Below are 24,727 nucleotides of genomic sequence, written 5' to 3'. Positions count from 1 at the left end.
GACGGGAGACCACTACGGGGGATTGAGGAGCAGAGACGGTCAACGATATATATCGTTATACGCGGACGACCTGCTGCTCTTCCTTGAAGACGCTGACAGTGCAATGGCAGTGCAATGGCAGGAGATGAAAGCTTGCTCTTGGACTTTGGGGAAATATCAGGCCTGAGAGTCATCTGGTCCAAGACATGTTTGTTCCCAGCACGATGGGGGGGGAGGCCAGACCCAGCATGGCACGAGCGGTGCGGTGGGAACCCACCTGTCTGAAATACCTAGGAGTGCACATTTATCATGCAGCGGCGGACCTGCTGGAGGGGAATGTAGGCCGCGGTGTGAGGGGCCACCCTCCCGCTGTCAGTGACGGGCCGCATAGCACTATTAAAAATGATAGCCCTTCCTCGATTCTTATATTATTTTAGAATGCTACCAGTGTGGATACCTAGCTCTATTTTTAAATTATTGAAGTCACTCATAGTGTCTTTCCTCTGGGGCACGGGAAGGCGGAGGGTGGCACAGGCGACGCTCATAAGACCTAAGGCTGAGGGAGGGCTGGCGGTCCCAGACTTCGAGTTGTATTACTTAGCAGCCCAACTGCAGATCTTTACGCAGGAAATAGCGTGAGAATTTAGAGGTCCAGAACATATGAGGGGCAGAGGTGTGCCTCGCCACGTCCTCTCGTTCATAGCGTTGCAGCAGAAATTAGACCTCAGAGAGTTAACACTGGAAGAGAAAACGCTCGGACTGTGCTGGAACCGCTCACAACGCAAGGCGGGTGTATTACACCCGTATGCACCCGAAATTCCGCTTGGGATAATGACGGCGCTGCCGCACGGCGGCAACTGGTCGCAATTGCAGATTTGGGAGGAAGCAGGAGTCCAAATGTTGGGAGACCTGTGCGAGGATGGGGCGATGTTACCCTACCAGACACTCCAAGAAAGATTTGATCTGCCGAGAGGGGGTTTCCTGATACAAGCAGCATTAACAAGAGCGATACAAGCGCACTGGCGGGAAGGGCTGATGGAACCTAAGACAACCATGGCCTGCCAATATACTATGATGGCTCAGAAAAGGGGGTGGTGATGAACAGAGTGCCTGAATTAAGCAGACCACTCTTACCCAGTCCAAAGATCAGGGCTTGATCCATCACCGTTTTTTAGCTCACTGCACCATCCCAGCTCAGAACGTGGCTATATGCAAATTAGTCTGTTCCTGTCCCAGTGCATGATGGGAACAGGGCAAACCAAACTACCAAGCCAATTCTTGTACTGGGAAGGAAACAAGCTTCCGGGGACCGGTTTCTGCCATTTCAGGCGTCTTCGGCCCGGCTTGCTTGAATCCTGATGGTGCAATGAGCAAGGGACTCACATCTGAGTATACCCTTCCACGCTTATGGTGGACAAAATGATTCAGAAAAGGGGGTGGTGATGAACAGAGTGCCTGAATTAAGCAGACCACTCTTACCCAGTCCAAAGATCAGGGCTTGATCCATCACCGTTTTTTAGCTCACTGCACCATCCCAGCTCAGAACTTGGCTATATGCAAATTAGTCTGTTCCTGTCCCAGTGCATGATGGGAACAGGGCAAACCAAACTACCAAGCCAATTCTTGTACTGGGAAGGAAACAAGCTTCCGGGGACCGGTTTCTGCCATTTCAGGCGTCTTCGGCCCGGCTTGCTTGAATCCTGCTGGTGCAATGAGCAAGGGACTCACATCTGAGTATACCCTTCCACGCTTATGGTGGACAAAATGATTCAGAAAAGGGGGTGGTGATGAACAGAGTGCCTGAATTAAGCAGACCACTCTTACCCAATCCAAAGATCAGGGCTTGATCCATCACCATCCCAGCTCAGAACTTGGCTATATGCAAATTAGTCTGTTCCTGTCCCAGTGCATGATGGGAACAGGGCAAACCACACTACCAAGCCAATTCTTGTACTGGGAAGGAAACAAGCTTCCGGGGACCGGTTTCTGCCATTTCAGGCGTCTTCGGCCCGGCTTGCTTGAATCCTGATGGTGCAATGAGCAAGGGACTCACATCTGAGTATACCCTTCCACGCTTATGGTGGACAAAATGATTCAGAAAAGGGGGTGGTGATGAACAGAGTGCCTGAATTAAGCAGACCACTCTTACCCAGTCCAAAGATCAGGGCTTGATCCATCACCGTTTTTTAGCTCACTGCACCATCCCAGCTCAGAACTTGGCTATATGCAAATTAGTCTGTTCCTGTCCCAGTGCATGATGGGAACAGGGCAAACCAAACTACCAAGCCAATTCTTGTACTGGGAAGGAAACAAGCTTCCGGGGACCGGTTTCTGCCATTTCAGGCGTCTTTGGCCCGGCTTGCGTGAATCCTGATGGTGCAATGAGCAAGGGACTCACATCTGAGTATACCCTTCCACGCTTATGGTGGACAAAATGATTCAGAAAAGGGGGTGGTGATGAACAGAGTGCCTGAATTAAGCAGACCACTCTTACCCAGTCCAAAGATCAGGGCTTGATCCATCACCGTTTTTTAGCTCACTGCACCATCCCAGCTCAGAACTTGGCTATATGCAAATTAGTCTGTTCCTGTCCCAGTGCATGATGGGAACAGGGCAAACCAAACTACCAAGCCAATTCTTGTACTGGGAAGGAAACAAGCTTCCGGGGACCGGTTTCTGCCATTTCAGGCGTCTTCGGCCCGGCTTGCTTGAATCCTGATGGTGCAATGAGCAAGGGACTCACATCTGAGTATACCCTTCCACGCTTATGGTGGACAAAATGATTCAGAAAAGGGGGTGGTGATGAACAGAGTGCCTGAATTAAGCAGACCACTCTTACCCAGTCCAAAGATCAGGGCTTGATCCATCACCGTTTTTTAGCTCACTGCACCATCCCAGCTCAGAACTTGGCTATATGCAAATTAGTCTGTTCCTGTCCCAGTGCATGATGGGAACAGGGCAAACCAAACTACCAAGCCAATTCTTGTACTGGGAAGGAAACAAGCTTCCGGGGACCGGTTTCTGCCATTTCAGGCGTCTTCGGCCCGGCTTGCTTGAATCCTGATGGTGCAATGAGCAAGGGACTCACATCTGAGTATACCCTTCCACGCTTATGGTGGACAAAATGATTCAGAAAAGGGGGTGGTGATGATCAGAGTGCCTGAATTAAGCAGACCACTCTTACCCAGTCCAAAGATCAGGGCTTGATCCATCACCGTTTTTTAGCTCACTGCACCATCCCAGCTCAGAACTTGGCTATATGCAAATTAGTCTGTTCCTGTCCCAGTGCATGATGGGAACAGGGCAAACCAAACTACCAAGCCAATTCTTGTACTGGGAAGGAAACAAGCTTCCGGGGACCGGTTTCTGCCATTTCAGGCGTCTTCGGCCCGGCTTGCTTGAATCCTGATGGTGCAATGAGCAAGGGACTCACATCTGAGTATACCCTTCCACGCTTATGGTGGACAAAATGATTCAGAAAAGGGGGTGGTGATGAACAGAGTGCCTGAATTAAGCAGACCACTCTTACCCAGTCCAAAGATCAGGGCTTGATCCATCACCGTTTTTTAGCTCACTGCACCATCCCAGCTCAGAACTTGGCTATATGCAAATTAGTCTGTTCCTGTCCCAGTGCATGATGGGAACAGGGCAAACCAAACTACCAAGCCAATTCTTGTACTGGGAAGGAAACAAGCTTCCGGGGACCGGTTTCTGCCATTTCAGGCGTCTTCGGCCCGGCTTGCTTGAATCCTGATGGTGCAATGAGCAAGGGACTCACATCTGAGTATACCCTTCCACGCTTATGGTGGACAAAATGATTCAGAAAAGGGGGTGGGGATGAACAGAGTGCCTGAATTAAGCAGACCACTCTTACCCAGTCCAAAGATCAGGGCTTGATCCATCACCGTTTTTTAGCTCACTGCACCATCCCAGCTCAGAACTTGGCTATATGCAAATTAGTCTGTTCCTGTCCCAGTGCATGATGGGAACAGGGCAAACCAAACTACCAAGCCAATTCTTGTACTGGGAAGGAAACAAGCTTCCGGGGACCGGTTTCTGCCATTTCAGGCGTCTTCGGCCCGGCTTGCTTGAATCCTGATGGTGCAATGAGCAAGGGACTCACATCTGAGTATACCCTTCCACGCTTATGGTGGACAAAATGATTCAGAAAAGGGGGTGGGGATGAACAGAGTGCCTGAATTAAGCAGACCACTCTTACCCAGTCCAAAGATCAGGGCTTGATCCATCACCGTTTTTTAGCTCACTGCACCATCCCAGCTCAGAACTTGGCTATATGCAAATTAGTCTGTTCCTGTCCCAGTGCATGATGGGAACAGGGCAAACCAAACTACCAAGCCAATTCTTGTACTGGGAAGGAAACAAGCTTCCGGGGACCGGTTTTTGCCATTTCAGGCGTCTTCGGCCCGGCTTGCTTGAATCCTGATGGTGCAATGAGCAAGGGACTCACATCTGAGTATACCCTTCTACGCTTATGGTGGACAAAATGATTCAGAAAAGGGGGTGGTGATGAACAGAGTGCCTGAATTAAGCAGACCACTCTTACCCAGTCCAAAGATCAGGGCTTGATCCATCACCGTTTTTTAGCTCACTGCACCATCCCAGCTCAGAACTTGGCTATATGCAAATTAGTCTGTTCCTGTCCCAGTGCATGATGGGAACAGGGCAAACCAAACTACCAAGCCAATTCTTGTACTGGGAAGGAAACAAGCTTCCGGGGACCGGTTTCTGCCATTTCAGGCGTCTTCGGCCCGGCTTGCTTGAATCCTGATGGTGCAATGAGCAAGGGACTCACATCTGAGTATACCCTTCCACGCTTATGGTGGACAAAATGATTCAGAAAAGGGGGTGGTGATGAACAGAGTGCCTGAATTAAGCAGACCACTCTTACCCAGTCCAAAGATCAGGGCTTGATCCATCACCGTTTTTTAGCTCACTGCACCATCCCAGCTCAGACCTTGGCTATATGCAAATTAGTCTGTTCCTGTCCCAGTGCATGATGGGAACAGGGCAAACCAAACTACCAAGCCAATTCTTGTACTGGGAAGGAAACAAGCTTCCGGGGACCGGTTTCTGCCATTTCAGGCGTCTTCGGCCCGGCTTGCTTGAATCCTGATGGTGCAATGAGCAAGGGACTCACATCTGAGTATACCCTTCCACGCTTATGGTGGACAAAATGATTCAGAAAAGGGGGTGGTGATGAACAGAGTGCCTGAATTAAGCAGACCACTCTTACCCAGTCCAAAGATCAGGGCTTGATCCATCACCGTTTTTTAGCTCACTGCACCATCCCAGCTCAGAACTTGGCTATATGCAAATTAGTCTGTTCCTGTCCCAGTGCATGATGGGAACAGGGCAAACCAAACTACCAAGCCAATTCTTGTACTGGGAAGGAAACAAGCTTCCGGGGACCGGTTTCTGCCATTTCAGGCGTCTTCGGCCCGGCTTGCTTGAATCCTGATGGTGCAATGAGCAAGGGACTCACATCTGAGTATACCCTTCCACGCTTATGGTGGACAAAATGATTCAGAAAAGGGGGTGGGGATGAACAGAGTGCCTGAATTAAGCAGACCACTCTTACCCAGTCCAAAGATCAGGGCTTGATCCATCACCGTTTTTTAGCTCACTGCACCATCCCAGCTCAGAACTTGGCTATATGCAAATTAGTCTGTTCCTGTCCCAGTGCATGATGGGAACAGGGCAAACCAAACTACCAAGCCAATTCTTGTACTGGGAAGGAAACAAGCTTCCGGGGACCGGTTTCTGCCATTTCAGGCGTCTTCGGCCCGGCTTGCTTGAATCCTGATGGTGCAATGAGCAAGGCACTCACATCTGAGTATACCCTTCCACGCTTATGGTGGACAAAATGATTCAGAAAAGGGGGTGGTGATGAACAGAGTGCCTGAATTAAGCAGACCACTCTTACCCAGTCCAAAGATCAGGGCTTGATCCATCACCGTTTTTTAGCTCACTGCACCATCCCAGCTCAGAACTTGGCTATATGCAAATTAGTCTGTTCCTGTCCCAGTGCATGATGGGAACAGGGCAAACCAAACTACCAAGCCAATTCTTGTAATGGGAAGGAAACAAGCTTCCGGGGACCGGTTTCTGCCATTTCAGGCGTCTTCGGCCCGGCTTGCTTGAATCCTGATGGTGCAATGAGCAAGGGACTCACATCTGAGTATACCCTTCCACACTTATGGTGGACAAAATGATTCAGAAAAGGGGGTGGTGATGAACAGAGTGCCTGAATTAAGCAGACCACTCTTACCCAGTCCAAAGATCAGGGCTTGATCCATCACCGTTTTTTAGCTCACTGCACCATCCCAGCTCAGAACTTGGCTATATGCAAATTAGTCTGTTCCTGTCCCAGTGCATGATGGGAACAGGGCAAACCAAACTACCAAGCCAATTCTTGTACTGGGAAGGAAACAAGCTTCCGGGGACCGGTTTCTGCCATTTCAGGCGTCTTCGGCCCGGCTTGCTTGAATCCTGATGGTGCAATGAGCAAGGGACTCACATCTGAGTATACCCTTCCACACTTATGGTGGACAAAATGATTCAGAAAAGGGGGTGGTGATGAACAGAGTGCCTGAATTAAGCAGACCACTCTTACCCAGTCCAAAGATCAGGGCTTGATCCATCACCGTTTTTTAGCTCACTGCACCATCCCAGCTCAGAACTTGGATATATGCAAATTAGTCTGTTCCTGTCCCAGTGCATGATGGGAACAGGGCAAACCAAACTACCAAGCCAATTCTTGTACTGGGAAGGAAACAAGCTTCCGGGGACCGGTTTCTGCCATTTCAGGCGTCTTCGGCCCGGCTTGCTTGAATCCTGATGGTGCAATGAGCAAGGGACTCACATCTGAGTATACCCTTCCACGCTTATGGTGGACAAAATGATTCAGAAAAGGGGGTGGTGATGAACAGAGTGCCTGAATTAAGCAGACCACTCTTACCCAGTCCAAAGATCAGGGCTTGATCCATCACCGTTTTTTAGCTCACTGCACCATCCCAGCTCAGAACTTGGCTATATGCAAATTAGTCTGTTCCTGTCCCAGTGCATGATGGGAACAGGGCAAACCAAACTACCAAGCCAATTCTTGTACTGGGAAGGAAACAAGCTTCCGGGGACCGGTTTCTGCCATTTCAGGCGTCTTCGGCCCGGCTTGCTTGAATCCTGATGGTGCAATGAGCAAGGGACTCACATCTGAGTATACCCTTCCACGCTTATGGTGGACAAAATGATTCAGAAAAGGGGGTGGTGATGAACAGAGTGCCTGAATTAAGCAGACCACTCTTACCCAGTCCAAAGATCAGGGCTTGATCCATCACCGTTTTTTAGCTCACTGCACCATCCCAGCTCAGAACTTGGCTATATGCAAATTAGTCTGTTCCTGTCCCAGTGCATGATGGGAACAGGGCAAACCAAACTACCAAGCCAATTCTTGTACTGGGAAGGAAACAAGCTTCCGGGGACCGGTTTCTGCCATTTCAGGCGTCTTCGGCCCGGCTTGCTTGAATCCTGATGGTGCAATGAGCAAGGGACTCACATCTGAGTATACCCTTCCACGCTTATGGTGGACAAAATGATTCAGAAAAGGGGGTGGTGATGAACAGAGTGCCTGAATTAAGCAGACCACTCTTACCCAGTCCAAAGATCAGGGCTTGATCCATCACCGTTTTTTAGCTCACTGCACCATCCCAGCTCAGACCTTGGCTATATGCAAATTAGTCTGTTCCTGTCCCAGTGCATGATGGGAACAGGGCAAACCAAACTACCAAGCCAATTCTTGTACTGGGAAGGAAACAAGCTTCCGGGGACCGGTTTCTGCCATTTCAGGCGTCTTCGGCCCGGCTTGCTTGAATCCTGATGGTGCAATGAGCAAGGGACTCACATCTGAGTATACCCTTCCACGCTTATGGTGGACAAAATGATTCAGAAAAGGGGGTGGTGATGAACAGAGTGCCTGAATTAAGCAGACCACTCTTACCCAGTCCAAAGATCAGGGCTTGATCCATCACCGTTTTTTAGCTCACTGCACCATCCCAGCTCAGAACTTGGCTATATGCAAATTAGTCTGTTCCTGTCCCAGTGCATGATGGGAACAGGGCAAACCAAACTACCAAGCCAATTCTTGTACTGGGAAGGAAACAAGCTTCCGGGGACCGGTTTCTGCCATTTCAGGCGTCTTCGGCCCGGCTTGCTTGAATCCTGATGGTGCAATGAGCAAGGGACTCACATCTGAGTATACCCTTCCACGCTTATGGTGGACAAAATGATTCAGAAAAGGGGGTGGGGATGAACAGAGTGCCTGAATTAAGCAGACCACTCTTACCCAGTCCAAAGATCAGGGCTTGATCCATCACCGTTTTTTAGCTCACTGCACCATCCCAGCTCAGAACTTGGCTATATGCAAATTAGTCTGTTCCTGTCCCAGTGCATGATGGGAACAGGGCAAACCAAACTACCAAGCCAATTCTTGTACTGGGAAGGAAACAAGCTTCCGGGGACCGGTTTCTGCCATTTCAGGCGTCTTCGGCCCGGCTTGCTTGAATCCTGATGGTGCAATGAGCAAGGCACTCACATCTGAGTATACCCTTCCACGCTTATGGTGGACAAAATGATTCAGAAAAGGGGGTGGTGATGAACAGAGTGCCTGAATTAAGCAGACCACTCTTACCCAGTCCAAAGATCAGGGCTTGATCCATCACCGTTTTTTAGCTCACTGCACCATCCCAGCTCAGAACTTGGCTATATGCAAATTAGTCTGTTCCTGTCCCAGTGCATGATGGGAACAGGGCAAACCAAACTACCAAGCCAATTCTTGTAATGGGAAGGAAACAAGCTTCCGGGGACCGGTTTCTGCCATTTCAGGCGTCTTCGGCCCGGCTTGCTTGAATCCTGATGGTGCAATGAGCAAGGGACTCACATCTGAGTATACCCTTCCACACTTATGGTGGACAAAATGATTCAGAAAAGGGGGTGGTGATGAACAGAGTGCCTGAATTAAGCAGACCACTCTTACCCAGTCCAAAGATCAGGGCTTGATCCATCACCGTTTTTTAGCTCACTGCACCATCCCAGCTCAGAACTTGGCTATATGCAAATTAGTCTGTTCCTGTCCCAGTGCATGATGGGAACAGGGCAAACCAAACTACCAAGCCAATTCTTGTACTGGGAAGGAAACAAGCTTCCGGGGACCGGTTTCTGCCATTTCAGGCGTCTTCGGCCCGGCTTGCTTGAATCCTGATGGTGCAATGAGCAAGGGACTCACATCTGAGTATACCCTTCCACACTTATGGTGGACAAAATGATTCAGAAAAGGGGGTGGTGATGAACAGAGTGCCTGAATTAAGCAGACCACTCTTACCCAGTCCAAAGATCAGGGCTTGATCCATCACCGTTTTTTAGCTCACTGCACCATCCCAGCTCAGAACTTGGATATATGCAAATTAGTCTGTTCCTGTCCCAGTGCATGATGGGAACAGGGCAAACCAAACTACCAAGCCAATTCTTGTACTGGGAAGGAAACAAGCTTCCGGGGACCGGTTTCTGCCATTTCAGGCGTCTTCGGCCCGGCTTGCTTGAATCCTGATGGTGCAATGAGCAAGGGACTCACATCTGAGTATACCCTTCCACGCTTATGGTGGACAAAATGATTCAGAAAAGGGGGTGGTGATGAACAGAGTGCCTGAATTAAGCAGACCACTCTTACCCAGTCCAAAGATCAGGGCTTGATCCATCACCGTTTTTTAGCTCACTGCACCATCCCAGCTCAGAACTTGGCTATATGCAAATTAGTCTGTTCCTGTCCCAGTGCATGATGGGAACAGGGCAAACCAAACTACCAAGCCAATTCTTGTACTGGGAAGGAAACAAGCTTCCGGGGACCGGTTTCTGCCATTTCAGGCGTCTTCGGCCCGGCTTGCTTGAATCCTGATGGTGCAATGAGCAAGGGACTCACATCTGAGTATACCCTTCCACGCTTATGGTGGACAAAATGATTCAGAAAAGGGGGTGGTGATGAACAGAGTGCCTGAATTAAGCAGACCACTCTTACCCAGTCCAAAGATCAGGGCTTGATCCATCACCGTTTTTTAGCTCACTGCACCATCCCAGCTCAGAACTTGGCTATATGCAAATTAGTCTGTTCCTGTCCCAGTGCATGATGGGAACAGGGCAAACCAAACTACCGAGCCAATTCTTGTACTGGGAAGGAAACAAGCTTCCGGGGACCGGTTTCTGCCATTTCAGGCGTCTTCGGCCCGGCTTGCTTGAATCCTGATGGTGCAATGAGCAAGGGACTCACATCTGAGTATACCCTTCCACGCTTATGGTGGACAAAATGATTCAGAAAAGGGGGTGGTGATGAACAGAGTGCCTGAATTAAGCAGACCACTCTTACCCAGTCCAAAGATCAGGGCTTGATCCATCACCGTTTTTTAGCTCACTGCACCATCCCAGCTCAGAACTTGGCTATATGCAAATTAGTCTGTTCCTGTCCCAGTGCATGATGGGAACAGGGCAAACCAAACTACCAAGCCAATTCTTGTACTGGGAAGGAAACAAGCTTCCGGGGACCGGTTTCTGCCATTTCAGGCGTCTTCGGCCCGGCTTGCTTGAATCCTGATGGTGCAATGAGCAAGGGACTCACATCTGAGTATACCCTTCCACGCTTATGGTGGACAAAATGATTCAGAAAAGGGGGTGGTGATGAACAGAGTGCCTGAATTAAGCAGACCACTCTTACCCAGTCCAAAGATCAGGGCTTGATCCATCACCGTTTTTTAGCTCACTGCACCATCCCAGCTCAGAACTTGGCTATATGCAAATTAGTCTGTTCCTGTCCCAGTGCATGATGGGAACAGGGCAAACCAAACTACCAAGCCAATTCTTGTACTGGGAAGGAAACAAGCTTCCGGGGACCGGTTTCTGCCATTTCAGGCGTCTTCGGCCCGGCTTGCTTGAATCCTGATGGTGCAATGAGCAAGGGACTCACATCTGAGTATACCCTTCCACGCTTATGGTGGACAAAATGATTCAGAAAAGGGGGTGGTGATGAACAGAGTGCCTGAATTAAGCAGACCACTCTTACCCAGTCCAAAGATCAGGGCTTGATCCATCACCGTTTTTTAGCTCACTGCACCATCCCAGCTCAGACCTTGGCTATATGCAAATTAGTCTGTTCCTGTCCCAGTGCATGATGGGAACAGGGCAAACCAAACTACCAAGCCAATTCTTGTACTGGGAAGGAAACAAGCTTCCGGGGACCGGTTTCTGCCATTTCAGGCGTCTTCGGCCCGGCTTGCTTGAATCCTGATGGTGCAATGAGCAAGGGACTCACATCTGAGTATACCCTTCCACGCTTATGGTGGACAAAATGATTCAGAAAAGGGGGTGGTGATGAACAGAGTGCCTGAATTAAGCAGACCACTCTTACCCAGTCCAAAGATCAGGGCTTGATCCATCACCGTTTTTTAGCTCACTGCACCATCCCAGCTCAGAACTTGGCTATATGCAAATTAGTCTGTTCCTGTCCCAGTGCATGATGGGAACAGGGCAAACCAAACTACCAAGCCAATTCTTGTACTGGGAAGGAAACAAGCTTCCGGGGACCGGTTTCTGCCATTTCAGGCGTCTTCGGCCCGGCTTGCTTGAATCCTGATGGTGCAATGAGCAAGGGACTCACATCTGAGTATACCCTTCCACGCTTATGGTGGACAAAATGATTCAGAAAAGGGGGTGGGGATGAACAGAGTGCCTGAATTAAGCAGACCACTCTTACCCAGTCCAAAGATCAGGGCTTGATCCATCACCGTTTTTTAGCTCACTGCACCATCCCAGCTCAGAACTTGGCTATATGCAAATTAGTCTGTTCCTGTCCCAGTGCATGATGGGAACAGGGCAAACCAAACTACCAAGCCAATTCTTGTACTGGGAAGGAAACGAGCTTCCGGGGACCGGTTTCTGCCATTTCAGGCGTCTTCGGCCCGGCTTGCTTGAATCCTGATGGTGCAATGAGCAAGGGACTCACATCTGAGTATACCCTTCCACGCTTATGGTGGACAAAATGATTCAGAAAAGGGGGTGGTGATGAACAGAGTGCCTGAATTAAGCAGACCACTCTTACCCAGTCCAAAGATCAGGGCTTGATCCATCACCGTTTTTTAGCTCACGGCACCATCCCAGCTCAGACCTTGGCTATATGCAAATTAGTCTGTTCCTGTCCCAGTGCATGATGGGAACAGGGCAAACCAAACTACCAAGCCAATTCTTGTACTGGGAAGGAAACAAGCTTCCGGGGACCGGTTTCTGCCATTTCAGGCGTCTTCGGCCCGGCTTGCTTGAATCCTGATGGTGCAATGAGCAAGGGACTCACATCTGAGTATACCCTTCCACGCTTATGGTGGACAAAATGATTCAGAAAAGGGGGTGGTGATGAACAGAGTGCCTGAATTAAGCAGACCACTCTTACCCAGTCCAAAGATCAGGGCTTGATCCATCACCGTTTTTTAGCTCACTGCACCATCCCAGCTCAGAACTTGGCTATATGCAAATTAGTCTGTTCCTGTCCCAGTGCATGATGGGAACAGGGCAAACCAAACTACCAAGCCAATTCTTGTACTGGGAAGGAAACAAGCTTCCGGGGACCGGTTTCTGCCATTTCAGGCGTCTTCGGCCCGGCTTGCTTGAATCCTGATGGTGCAATGAGCAAGGGACTCACATCTGAGTATACCCTTCCACGCTTATGGTGGACAAAATGATTCAGAAAAGGGGGTGGGGATGAACAGAGTGCCTGAATTAAGCAGACCACTCTTACCCAGTCCAAAGATCAGGGCTTGATCCATCACCGTTTTTTAGCTCACTGCACCATCCCAGCTCAGAACTTGGCTATATGCAAATTAGTCTGTTCCTGTCCCAGTGCATGATGGGAACAGGGCAAACCAAACTACCAAGCCAATTCTTGTACTGGGAAGGAAACGAGCTTCCGGGGACCGGTTTCTGCCATTTCAGGCGTCTTCGGCCCGGCTTGCTTGAATCCTGATGGTGCAATGAGCAAGGGACTCACATCTGAGTATACCCTTCCACGCTTATGGTGGACAAAATGATTCAGAAAAGGGGGTGGTGATGAACAGAGTGCCTGAATTAAGCAGACCACTCTTACCCAGTCCAAAGATCAGGGCTTGATCCATCACCGTTTTTTAGCTCACTGCACCATCCCAGCTCAGAACTTGGCTATATGCAAATTAGTCTGTTCCTGTCCCAGTGCATGATGGGAACAGGGCAAACCAAACTACCAAGCCAATTCTTGTACTGGGAAGGAAACAAGCTTCCGGGGACCGGTTTCTGCCATTTCAGGCGTCTTCGGCCCGGCTTGCTTGAATCCTGATGGTGCAATGAGCAAGGGACTCACATCTGAGTATACCCTTCCACACTTATGGTGGACAAAATGATTCAGAAAAGGGGGTGGTGATGAACAGAGTGCCTGAATTAAGCAGACCACTCTTACCCAGTCCAAAGATCAGGGCTTGATCCATCACCGTTTTTTAGCTCACTGCACCATCCCAGCTCAGAACTTGGATATATGCAAATTAGTCTGTTCCTGTCCCAGTGCATGATGGGAACAGGGCAAACCAAACTACCAAGCCAATTCTTGTACTGGGAAGGAAACAAGCTTCCGGGGACCGGTTTCTGCCATTTCAGGCGTCTTCGGCCCGGCTTGCTTGAATCCTGATGGTGCAATGAGCAAGGGACTCACATCTGAGTATACCCTTCCACGCTTATGGTGGACAAAATGATTCAGAAAAGGGGGTGGTGATGAACAGAGTGCCTGAATTAAGCAGACCACTCTTACCCAGTCCAAAGATCAGGGCTTGATCCATCACCGTTTTTTAGCTCACTGCACCATCCCAGCTCAGAACTTGGCTATATGCAAATTAGTCTGTTCCTGTCCCAGTGCATGATGGGAACAGGGCAAACCAAACTACCAAGCCAATTCTTGTACTGGGAAGGAAACAAGCTTCCGGGGACCGGTTTCTGCCATTTCAGGCGTCTTCGGCCCGGCTTGCTTGAATCCTGATGGTGCAATGAGCAAGGGACTCACATCTGAGTATACCCTTCCACGCTTATGGTGGACAAAATGATTCAGAAAAGGGGGTGGTGATGAACAGAGTGCCTGAATTAAGCAGACCACTCTTACCCAGTCCAAAGATCAGGGCTTGATCCATCACCGTTTTTTAGCTCACTGCACCATCCCAGCTCAGAACTTGGCTATATGCAAATTAGTCTGTTCCTGTCCCAGTGCATGATGGGAACAGGGCAAACCAAACTACCAAGCCAATTCTTGTACTGGGAAGGAAACAAGCTTCCGGGGACCGGTTTCTGCCATTTCAGGCGTCTTCGGCCCGGCTTGCTTGAATCCTGATGGTGCAATGAGCAAGGGACTCACATCTGAGTATACCCTTCCACACTTATGGTGGACAAAATGATTCAGAAAAGGGGGTGGTGATGAACAGAGTGCCTGAATTAAGCAGACCACTCTTACCCAGTCCAAAGATCAGGGCTTGATCCATCACCGTTTTTTAGCTCACTGCACCATCCCAGCTCAGAACTTGGATATATGCAAATTAGTCTGTTCCTGTCCCAGTGCATGATGGGAACAGGGCAAACCAAACTACCAAGCCAATTCTTGTACTGGGAAGGAAACAAGCTTCCGGGGACCGGTTTCTGCCATTTCAGGCGTCTTCGGCCCGGCTTGCTTGAATCCTGATGGTGCAATGAGCAAGGGACTCACATCTGAGTATACCCTTCCACGCTTATGGTGGACAAAATGATTCAGAAAAGGGGGTGGTGATGAACAGAGTGCCTGAATTAAGCAGACCACTCTTACCCAGTCCAAAGATCAGGGCTTGATCCATCACCGTTTTTTAGCTCACTGCACCATCCCAGCTCAGAACTTGGCTATATGCAAATTAGTCTGTTCCTGTCCCAGTGCATGATGGGAACAGGGCAAACCAAACTACCAAGCCAATTCTTGTACTGGGAAGGAAACAAGCTTCCGGGGACCGGTTTCTGCCATTTCAGGCGTCTTCGGCCCGGCTTGCTTGAATCCTGATGGTGCAATGAGCAAGGGACTCACATCTGAGTATACCCTTCCACGCTTATGGTGGACAAAATGATTCAGAAAAGGGGGTGGTGATGAACAGAGTGCCTGAATTAAGCAGCCCACTCTTACCCAGTCCAAAGATCAGGGCTTGATCCATCACCGTTTTTTAGCTCACTGCACCATCCCAGCTCAGAACTTGGCTATATGCAAATTAGTCTGTTCCTGTCCCAGTGCATGATGGGAACAGGGCAAACCAAACTACCAAGCCAATTCTTGTACTGGGAAGGAAACAAGCTTCCGGGGACCGGTTTCTGCCATTTCAGGCGTCTTCGGCCCGGCTTGCTTGAATCCTGATGGTGCAATGAGCAAGGGACTCACATCTGAGTATACCCTTCCACCCTTATGGTGGACAACATGATTCAGAAAAGGGGGTGGTGATGAACAGAGTGCCTGAATTAAGCAGACCACTCTTACCCAGTCCAAAGATCAGGGCTTGATCCATCACCGTTTTTTAGCTCACTGCACCATCCCAGCTCAGAACTTGGCTATATGCAAATTAGTCTGTTCCTGTCCCAGTGCATGATGGGAACAGGGCAAACCAAACTACCAAGCCAATTCTTGTACCGGGAAGGAAACAGGCTTCCGGGGACCGGTTTCTGCCATTTCAGGCGTCTTCGGCCCGGCTTGCTTGAATCCTGATGGTGCAATGAGCAAGGGACTCACATCTGAGTATACCCTTCCACGCTTATGGTGGACAAAATGATTCAGAAAAGGGGGTGGTGATGAACAGAGTGCCTGAATTAAGCAGACCACTCTTACCCAGTCCAAAGATCAGGGCTTGATCCATCACCGTTTTTTAGCTCACTGCACCATCCCAGCTCAGAACTTGGCTATATGCAAATTAGTCTGTTCCTGTCCCAGTGCATGATGGGAACAGGGCAAACCAAACTACCAAGCCAATTCTTGTACTGGGAAGGAAACAAGCTTACGGGGACCGGTTTCTGCCATTTCAGGCGTCTTCGGCCCGGCTTGCTTGAATCCTGATGGTGCAATGAGCAAGGGACTCACATCTGAGTATACCCTTCCACGCTTATGGTGGACAAAATGATTCAGAAAAGGGGGTGGTGATGAACAGAGTGCCTGAATTAAGCAGACCACTCTTACCCAGTCCAGAGATCAGGGCTTGATCCATCACCGTTTTTTAGCTCACTGCACCATCCCAGCTCAGAACTTGGCTATATGCAAATTAGTCTGTTCCTGTCCCAGTGCATGATGGGAACAGGGCAAACCAAACTACCAAGCCAATTCTTGTACTGGGAAGGAAACAAGCTTCCGGGGACCGGTTTCTGCCATTTCAGGCGTCTTCGGCCCGGCTTGCTTGAATCCTGATGGTGCAATGAGCAAGGGACTCACATCTGAGTATACCCTTCCACGCTTATGGTGGACAAAATGATTCAGAAAAGGGGGTGGTGATGAACAGAGTGCCTGAATTAAGCAGACCACTCTTACCCAGTCCAAAGATCAGGGCTTGATCCATCCCCGTTTTTTAGCTCACTGCACCATCCCAGCTCAGAACTTGGCTATATGCAAATTAGTCTGTTCCTGTCCCAGTGCATGATGGGAACAGGGCAAACCAAACTACCAAGCCAATTCTTGTACTGGGAAGGAAACAAGCTTCCGGGGACCGGTTTCTGCCATTTCAGGCGTCTTCGGCCCGGCTTGCTTGAATCCTGATGGTGCAATGAGCAAGGGACTCACATCTGAGTATACCCTTCCACGCTTATGGTGGACAAAATGATTCAGAAAAGGGGGTGGTGATGAACAGAGTGCCTGAATTAAGCAGACCACTCTTACCCAGTCCAAAGATCAGGGCTTGATCCATCACCGTTTTTTAGCTCACTGCACCATCCCAGCTCAGAACTTGGCTATATGCAAATTAGTCTGTTCCTGTCCCAGTGCATGATGGGAACAGGGCAAACCAAACTACCAAGCCAATTCTTGTACTGGGAAGCAAACAAGCTTCCGGGGACCGGTTTCTGCCATTTCAGGCGTCTTCGGCCCGGCTTGCTTGAATCCTGATGGTGCAATGAGCAAGGGACTCACATCTGGGTATACCCTTCCACGCTTATGGTGGACAAAATGATTCAGAAAAGGGGGTGGTGATGAACAGAGTGCCTGAATTAAGCAGACCACTCTTACCCTATTCAGCAAGGAATGATCTTAAAAAACTTTTAGACTAAATGTGTTTGCAAAATATTATAGCACCTGTTGAATCTTCTGAGTGGGTTTCCGCTGCTGTTGTCGCATGCAAAAGTTCAGGAGATATACGTGTATGTGCGTGCTTGAGAGTTCTTAATCACAATATAGTTGTGGATTGTTATCCCCTTCCTAGAATTCAGCAGATGTTAGCTAAACTGGGGGGGGAAGCAAGTATTTTACCACCATTGACTTATGTTCTGCGTGCCACCAAATTCCTTTATCTATCGAGTCACAACCATTGACAACATATGTTACTCATTTTGGTGTGTATATGTACAAAAGGATGCCATTTGGGTTGGCATCTGCTGCCAGCGTATTCCAAAGGCTTATGGATCAGATGTTTGCTGGAGACAAGGGTATCCAAGCCTTTCAAGACAACATACTTATCCATACTGAAACTTTAGACCAGCATTTTATTATGTTGGAAAATGTTTTAAGCGAATTGGGGATGCATGGAATGTCTGTAAATAAGAACAAGTGTAGCTTCATTACTGAGAAAGTGGATTATCTGGGACATAATATCTCAAGTGAGGGTATAAACCCAAAATTATCCTTACTTAAAGCCATTAATGATGCACCTATGCCTACTGATAAAGATGCTTTGAGGGCATTTCTTGGTTTTAGCTAGTATTGCGCAAGGTTTGTGCAAGGTTATGCGGTTATTGTGCAGTACCTAATGAATTTATTGAAGAAGAATGTTAAATATGTTGGTCGGAAGAAACACAGAATACTTTAGACTCTGTTAAAAGTTTAATATTGGAGGCACCTGCTATCAGACCCTTTACCCATGGGGAAAGAAGTATTGTAACCATTGATGCCAGTTCCAAAGGGTTAGGTGCGGCATTAAGTCAAATGGTAAACGGACAAGAATATACTGTGGTTTTTGTCTTAAGAACTCTTAGTGGAGCTGAAAGGAATTATAGCACAATAGAACGGGAGGCATTAGCGTGTTCATGAGCTGTAGAATAATGTAAGATGAATAGTTGGGGAACCAGATTTCAGTTGTTCACCGACCACAAACCACTTATTTAAATGTTAGGTGATAGTTGTTCTAATAAAGCATCCTCAAGACTGATCAGATTACTAGCAAGGTTGCAAGAATTTAATTTCGGAATTAAGTATTTGCCGGGGGGTAAAAACTGTAGGGCAGACTGTCGATCACGTTTACCACAGGAAATTTGTGACAATAATGATTCAGTTAAAAATGATGATTTCGAATCTGAGGTAACTGTGGATGATGTTATGGAAGAGATACCATTTTCTGAAGAAGAATGGTTTGAGAGTTGCTGTAAGGATGACTGTTTGAACAGGGTAAAGACATTTTTAATTGAAGGTTGGCCTTTTGACAGGAGTATGTCAGTAGAAGATAGGTACTTTTCACAAGTAGCTTCTGTTCACAAGTAGCTTCTGAACTTTTCACAAGTAACTTCTGTTCACAAGTAGCTTCTGAACTGTCATTAGTCAACAATATTTTAGTGAGGCAGGACAGATTCGTACCACCTGAAGGGTTAAGAGGTAAGATTATTTAGTTGGCTCATGAAGGGCATTTAGGGATTTCAGCTAAAGTCAGGAAAATTAAACAGACGTATTAGTGGCCTGGCATTGATGGACAGGTAAAATGTTTTGTGGATAAATGTACTGAGTGTTCGGATAACCATTGGAAAACCTCTACAACACCCCTGTGTCCTGTAGATTGGCCTAAAGGTGCATGGGAGAAGTTAGGTTTGGACTTTTCTGGTCCTTTTAATATTCTTGGATGTGACAAAAAGTTTCTTATTGTGACCATGGATTACTTTTCTAAATGGCTGTACTTTGCATTGTTTAAAAATGCTGACACTAGTTCTGTAATTTCATTTTTGGAACGTTTATTTTTGATGGAAGGTTTGCCAAAAGTAGTTACACATAACAGGACCCGTTTTGTTTCTGAAGCGATGGAAACATTTCTTGGGAAAAACAATATTAAACATATCCTTGTGCCTTTGTATAGTCCTACATCTTATGGACTTGTGAAGAGGGCAAACCGTTTGTTGAAAGAAGGTGTACAGCTATTGGATGTTACAAAGTATTTGCATCATTAAGTGTGGAGTTATAATACAACACCCCAAACTGCCACCAATTATTCCCCTTGTGTGCTTTTGAGAGGCAGAAAACGTATTTCACTGTTGAGTCCTTCTTGGTTAGTGGATAGAGTAAGACAATCTCACTATCTGCATGTAATGAAGGTAAAGGAGCATGTGAAAGAAAAACAAGCCTATTATAAAAGGAATTATGACAAAAGAATGCATGTAAAGGAAAAGGTTTTGGCCCCTGGTGACTGGGTGCTTATTAAAAAACCTATTACGGTGAGCAAAGGGCAATCTAAATTTTCTGAACCTGTTAAAGTTGTTAGTTTCCAGGATAGCTGTTTTATTACAAGATAGAGGATGGTGGAAAAGAAATGCTTTAGTTAAGTTGAGAGAAGAACAGGCAAGGATAATTTGTAAGAGAGTAGGAAGTCAGAATGGTAGCAGTACGAAAGGTTTAGAAGGTAATGATTGGTTTGATATAGGAGATTTGACTCATACTCTGCATGGTTTGGAGACCAGTACGAGATTGCTTTGTTCCTCTAGTTCTGTTAATGACAGATGATGGCAGCAGAGTTTCTAATCCTGGTATGTTAAGAGAATTTGGTGCCGACATCGCTAGCGGTGGAGGTGATAATAAACAAAGGAGTAGCTGTAGAATTAGGACTGCTCCTATTCGTTCAAGAGATTATGTGTATTACTGATTTTACATATGCTGTGTAGAAGTCATATTTGAACTGCTATATTTCTAGTTTTTTTTGTTTATTATAGAAAAGGGGAGTGTAGTATGTGGGTATGTATGTGATGTGTAGCACTGTACTTTGTTAGGTGTATATAATAAAGTTGAGTTCTTCTTAGAATGTATTAGGTCACTGTTTGTAGAGGTTCTAGATTTTTAAGAGATCTTACTTGTTGACTGCCCTGCTGCCAAGGCGAGCTGTCGAGGGTCTGCTGTATTGGAATAAACATATATTCTGGATTACTCCTTCGTCTGGATTATTTCCTGTACCATCCTTGCTACAGGCATCATCCCCTCTCAACAGATACTGCCACAGGAACAGTCCTTTTCCATTAAGACTACACTCAGTTCAGACACTTCCTAGTCTTTCTGAATTAATCGTTCATCCAGACATCTACCGCCACCAAGATCCTTGACTCACTAAGAACGGATACTTTAACAGAGCCTCTCTTCACCAAAAATGCTATACCTCACACCAGACTTACAGACAAAGTAAAAATCATTCACTCCCCCTAACCCTTCCCTATGATCCAAGACCTGCTCCAATACAGACCTCTAATTCTTCATATTTCCCTTCTCACTCACATCCCTCCTAGTCACACAACACCTATAGTTGATAAGGCCACACCAATAATTTATAATAAGTGCCTAAGGGTTATGCCAGGGGGGTTTCAAATTGTTTATTGGATGAACGTGTGCAAGACTGGTGTATATCTGGGCGCCTGCTTTCAGAAATACACGGTGTGAAAGAGTGATCAGCATTTTTACAGGGGACTGACGTGAGATATCGGAGATATATAGTTCTAATTTAAAGCCACCTTTCATTTCGCATGCCTTTAGAACCCAAGCAAAAGATTCAAAGCAGAACATTTACTTTGTTGAAAAACTGTTCTTTTTAAACACACCCAGTTCCTTAGTTAAATGTTATTTTATCTTTCATAAAGTCAACGCCTCAATATTTCGTAAATATGCATGTCATTTACAGTAGTTAAGAAATCTTTGCATTTCCAAATCGGATAATATCGAGTTTATTATAATGCTTAAACAATAGATAGGCCACTTCTGGGCATAAATGAAAACAAAACATGACCATAAATCTCTCCGTCCTTTTAATGTGGTTTATATATGAAAATATGCACTATATATATATAATAGGAAATTTACATACATGATTATTACACATTGCTAACTTTAAAGATCACCTATGACTTTAAAGTAGGGTGTCATACGATTGCGACAGCCTTCTTGTGTTGTACTGATGCCGATGTACATAGCCTAGATATTTTACCCCCATCTGTTTTTAGGGCTTATTTTCGGGATTCAAGAGATAGCGAGATGGGTATCCGACACTGGCTGGTTGGTGCTAAAACCGAATAGAATACGTTCTTTTTTTTCAGGAACTTTTTCCATGGACCATCTTGGATGTGACTAAGGGCATCTTGCAGAGTATGTTCATTAATCTGCCTGCCAATGGAACAACTGAAATGGCATGTGCCTCGCCAACAATTTGGTAAACCTTGCTCCTGCGCTAACATCACGCCTCCACGCCCCAGCTACTAGCCTCTCCATCTCCTTACACTATTATTGTCGTCTCCCATCCAGACAAGTCCTTGTCTCACCTTAGGCTCCTACTTTGCACTTGAACCCGTTTTTCTCTCCCAACCTTCCCTTCCATACACTTCACTTCTCTCCCCAGACTCCTCCCTTTCTCTATTGCACTGCACCCTACCTTCTTCCCCAAGACACCTCCCTCCGCCACCCCTTCCACTCACCTCTCCCAAAGCCTGCAGGCTCTTCACAGCCCCCACCACCTGCTGGTGATCCAAACCCAGCTCAGCTGCCAGTCCAAGACTATCCAGTCCCCCATCCTGGTCCTGCAGTCGGTGCAATAGCAGCTCCGGTACCCGGCTTTCCGCCATGCTTACTCAGAAAAGGACAGTGGCATGCGCACAAACTGCACTGACAGGTCAGCCGTATACCGCCGCCATCTTAGAACAGGACACAGGTCTGTAAGCCAACAGGAGTGTTGGGCTACAACCCGTACAAGAGTTGCATCAGGGTGGAGTCCATCTTGCAATAGGCGAGGCTCTGTTCAAAGTAGCCTGCTTCATGGCAATCCCAATGGAAGTTGCATCATTGTGGCGGCCACCTTGCAACAGGCGAGGTTTTATTTGCAATGTGGACTCCCCAGCAAATTCTGCCACGGGACACGTCTGCTTAGCAGCCATCTTGAAATGGCAGAATGAGGTTGATCGCATACCATACACCTTTGAGGTTCAGGACTGTTTAAAATGTTGATCCTTGTCTCCAGACTGTAATCCAATTTATAAAGAAAACGATTTGCTTGCAAACGGCTATAAGAAGAAATCTTGTTTTTTGTTTGAGAAAAGTGATTACAATTTGACTACAATTTTGTTTTGAAAGATATTCATTTGACGTACTCATTATCGTGTATTTCTTCTTCTTTCTGCACTCATTTCCAACAGAATGTATGAACCCTGCATATTATTAGAAAAACAAGCCTTGGCAAAGCCAATCCGAGAGCTATTGGAGTTGTCAATGATGTTCCTTATTAGTGGATCACAATTGCAAAAAGTCCTAAATAAGTAGACTGCAAATGCATTGGGAAGCTTACACATGAGTTTAGTGAAATCCCAATCGGTTAACTTGTGACATGTGCATAGTTTTAGTGAGCCATATTGAAGTATTGGGTTAAACACATGTTATCAAGAGGTGTAGAGTATGGTTTGGGAGTGGCGAGGGAATAAATATTGCCCACCTGCTAAAGGCCATTTTCTCAGTTGGGAGCAGCTGCAGTGTACTCCACCTCTAGGACTGTCCCTCAATAAGACTTTCTTTGACTAAGGGGTCCATTGCATTGGCTGCACATGACTTCTGCTGTGGTCAGTGGCTGGTAAGGATGCAACCTTGGTTACCGCCCAAAGTGTCCGTAGCCTATTTTTATATCCCATTTTATGTGTTCCTAAAGTCACAACCCATCACAATTTGGTCATGATGTTGCACAACCCTTCAAGAACACTGGTACTAGAATGTGGTTTATCGAAGGCATTCTGCAGCGGTGTGGCTTCCATGGGTGTAGCAGGTGCAGTGGCTCCAAGGCCCAGAGGTCTGAAGGACCAAGTGAGCCTTGTTTATTTCTAGATTTAATAATCCAAACAGCAACAGGGAGGCATTTTCTTTCTTTCACTTTGGCCCAGGACACATGAGCTCTCACCCTCCCCTCAAAACACTAAGCCATTACACAAAGTAGCCTGGACAGTAAGAGGAGAAATGTTGCTGATGGACAAATTAGCATGTCATATTTTCTTGTCTCTCAAGGTCACAAAGTCTTTCAGTGGGATACTGAGTAACGGCTAGTGGGAGTCAGTATCTAATGAAACTGCGGCTGGAGCTCTCCAGTGCCACAAGAATCAAGTATGAAAAACAAAGGGAGTTAGGCCCAAAGGACAAGGATTAGGCAGGGCTGTTTTAGTAAATTAGAACAACTGGGGATAAGCCTATACCTCGAGTTTTTTGAAAAGCGTAAGTGATTTCTGCTTTGTAGACAAACACCTTGTACTTTTGTTTATCCTGGTATTTTATTTTTACCTTTTACTTATAACTTTAGTTTTCGAACTTCATACATTAGCACATAGAGAATGAAAACATTGTCTCTTCATAACCACATAGCAAAATATTTCATAAAACATTTCAAATTTACAAGTGATAAATCATGCTTTACAAAAAACATCACAAAACTGTTTGACTGACAATTGTGAAAAAACAATATCAAAACAGAACCCAACACACAACAGTTACTTATGCCGTGTCTCACTAGTTGTGTGCCAAAGAAAGGCAATAGTCTTATGCCTTCCTTTAGTATCTACACTTGATATCCGTCCAATTTTTACAAATAATCAATAAAGTTTGAAAAGGGAATTTAGTCTCCTTAGTTGTGAAGTAGAATTTAACCACAATTCCTCAACATTTTTTTGAGGATGTGCCGACGCGTTTGAGTACTGGTATTTCCTTCACAGAACTCTCATCAGGGTTTTCTCTTTCTCATCTGTAATAGATTTTTGTGACATCAAAACTGAACAGGGAGGAATCGCTGAGTGGGGGATACCGAACATCCGCTGCACGGGCCGGGACTGCGAGACCCAGGGTGCATTGCGCTCTACCAACACAGCGCACCTGGTGTCTCTTCCCGCCCCCAGCCTCACCGCAGCTATTTACGGCTCGCGGCCCCCGCTCCGCGGGAGCCGCTCGCAGCCGTCGCACTTGGACTGTGCACTTTGGGTTCCTTTGCCTCCTTTCGGAACGGACTTCTGCTGATCTACAAGCTGAACAGGGAGGAATCGCTGAGTGGGGGATACCGAACATCCGCTGCACGGGCCAGGACTGCGAGACCCAGGGTGCATTGCGCTCTACCAACACAGCGCACCTGGTGACTCTTCCCGCCCCCAGCCTTCCCATATAACCACGCCACACTACGCACTCGCGGGACTCGCGCGGGACTCAGCCCGGGCAAAGGGCGGGCCGTTTGAGGCCGTTCAA

General features: G+C 47.1%; 1 protein-coding gene across 2 annotated transcripts in view; it reads right to left on the bottom strand.

Annotated features, from left to right (window-relative positions):
- Positions 1 to 22,163, bottom strand: part of FARSA (phenylalanyl-tRNA synthetase subunit alpha) — a 111,772-nt gene extending 89,609 nt beyond the window's left edge. The window contains exon 1 of one of the 2 annotated variants that reach the window (XM_078684775.1): positions 21,943 to 22,163. In XM_078684775.1, coding sequence (XP_078540901.1) covers positions 21,943 to 22,089 — 147 coding nt within the window. In that variant the 5' untranslated portion in view covers positions 22,090 to 22,163. Of the gene's footprint in view, positions 1 to 21,789; positions 21,872 to 21,942 lie in introns of those variants that run through there. The other variant, XM_078684782.1, reaches the window with a different exon arrangement.
- Positions 22,164 to 24,727: the final 2,564 nt, after the last annotated feature.

The sequence above is a fragment of the Lissotriton helveticus genome, chromosome 1_1 (genome assembly GCF_964261635.1).
Source record: "Lissotriton helveticus chromosome 1_1, aLisHel1.1, whole genome shotgun sequence".
NCBI lineage: Eukaryota > Metazoa > Chordata > Amphibia > Caudata > Salamandridae > Lissotriton > Lissotriton helveticus.
Note: the sequence above shows the minus strand (reverse complement) of the source record. Positions and strands in the feature narration are given on the sequence as shown.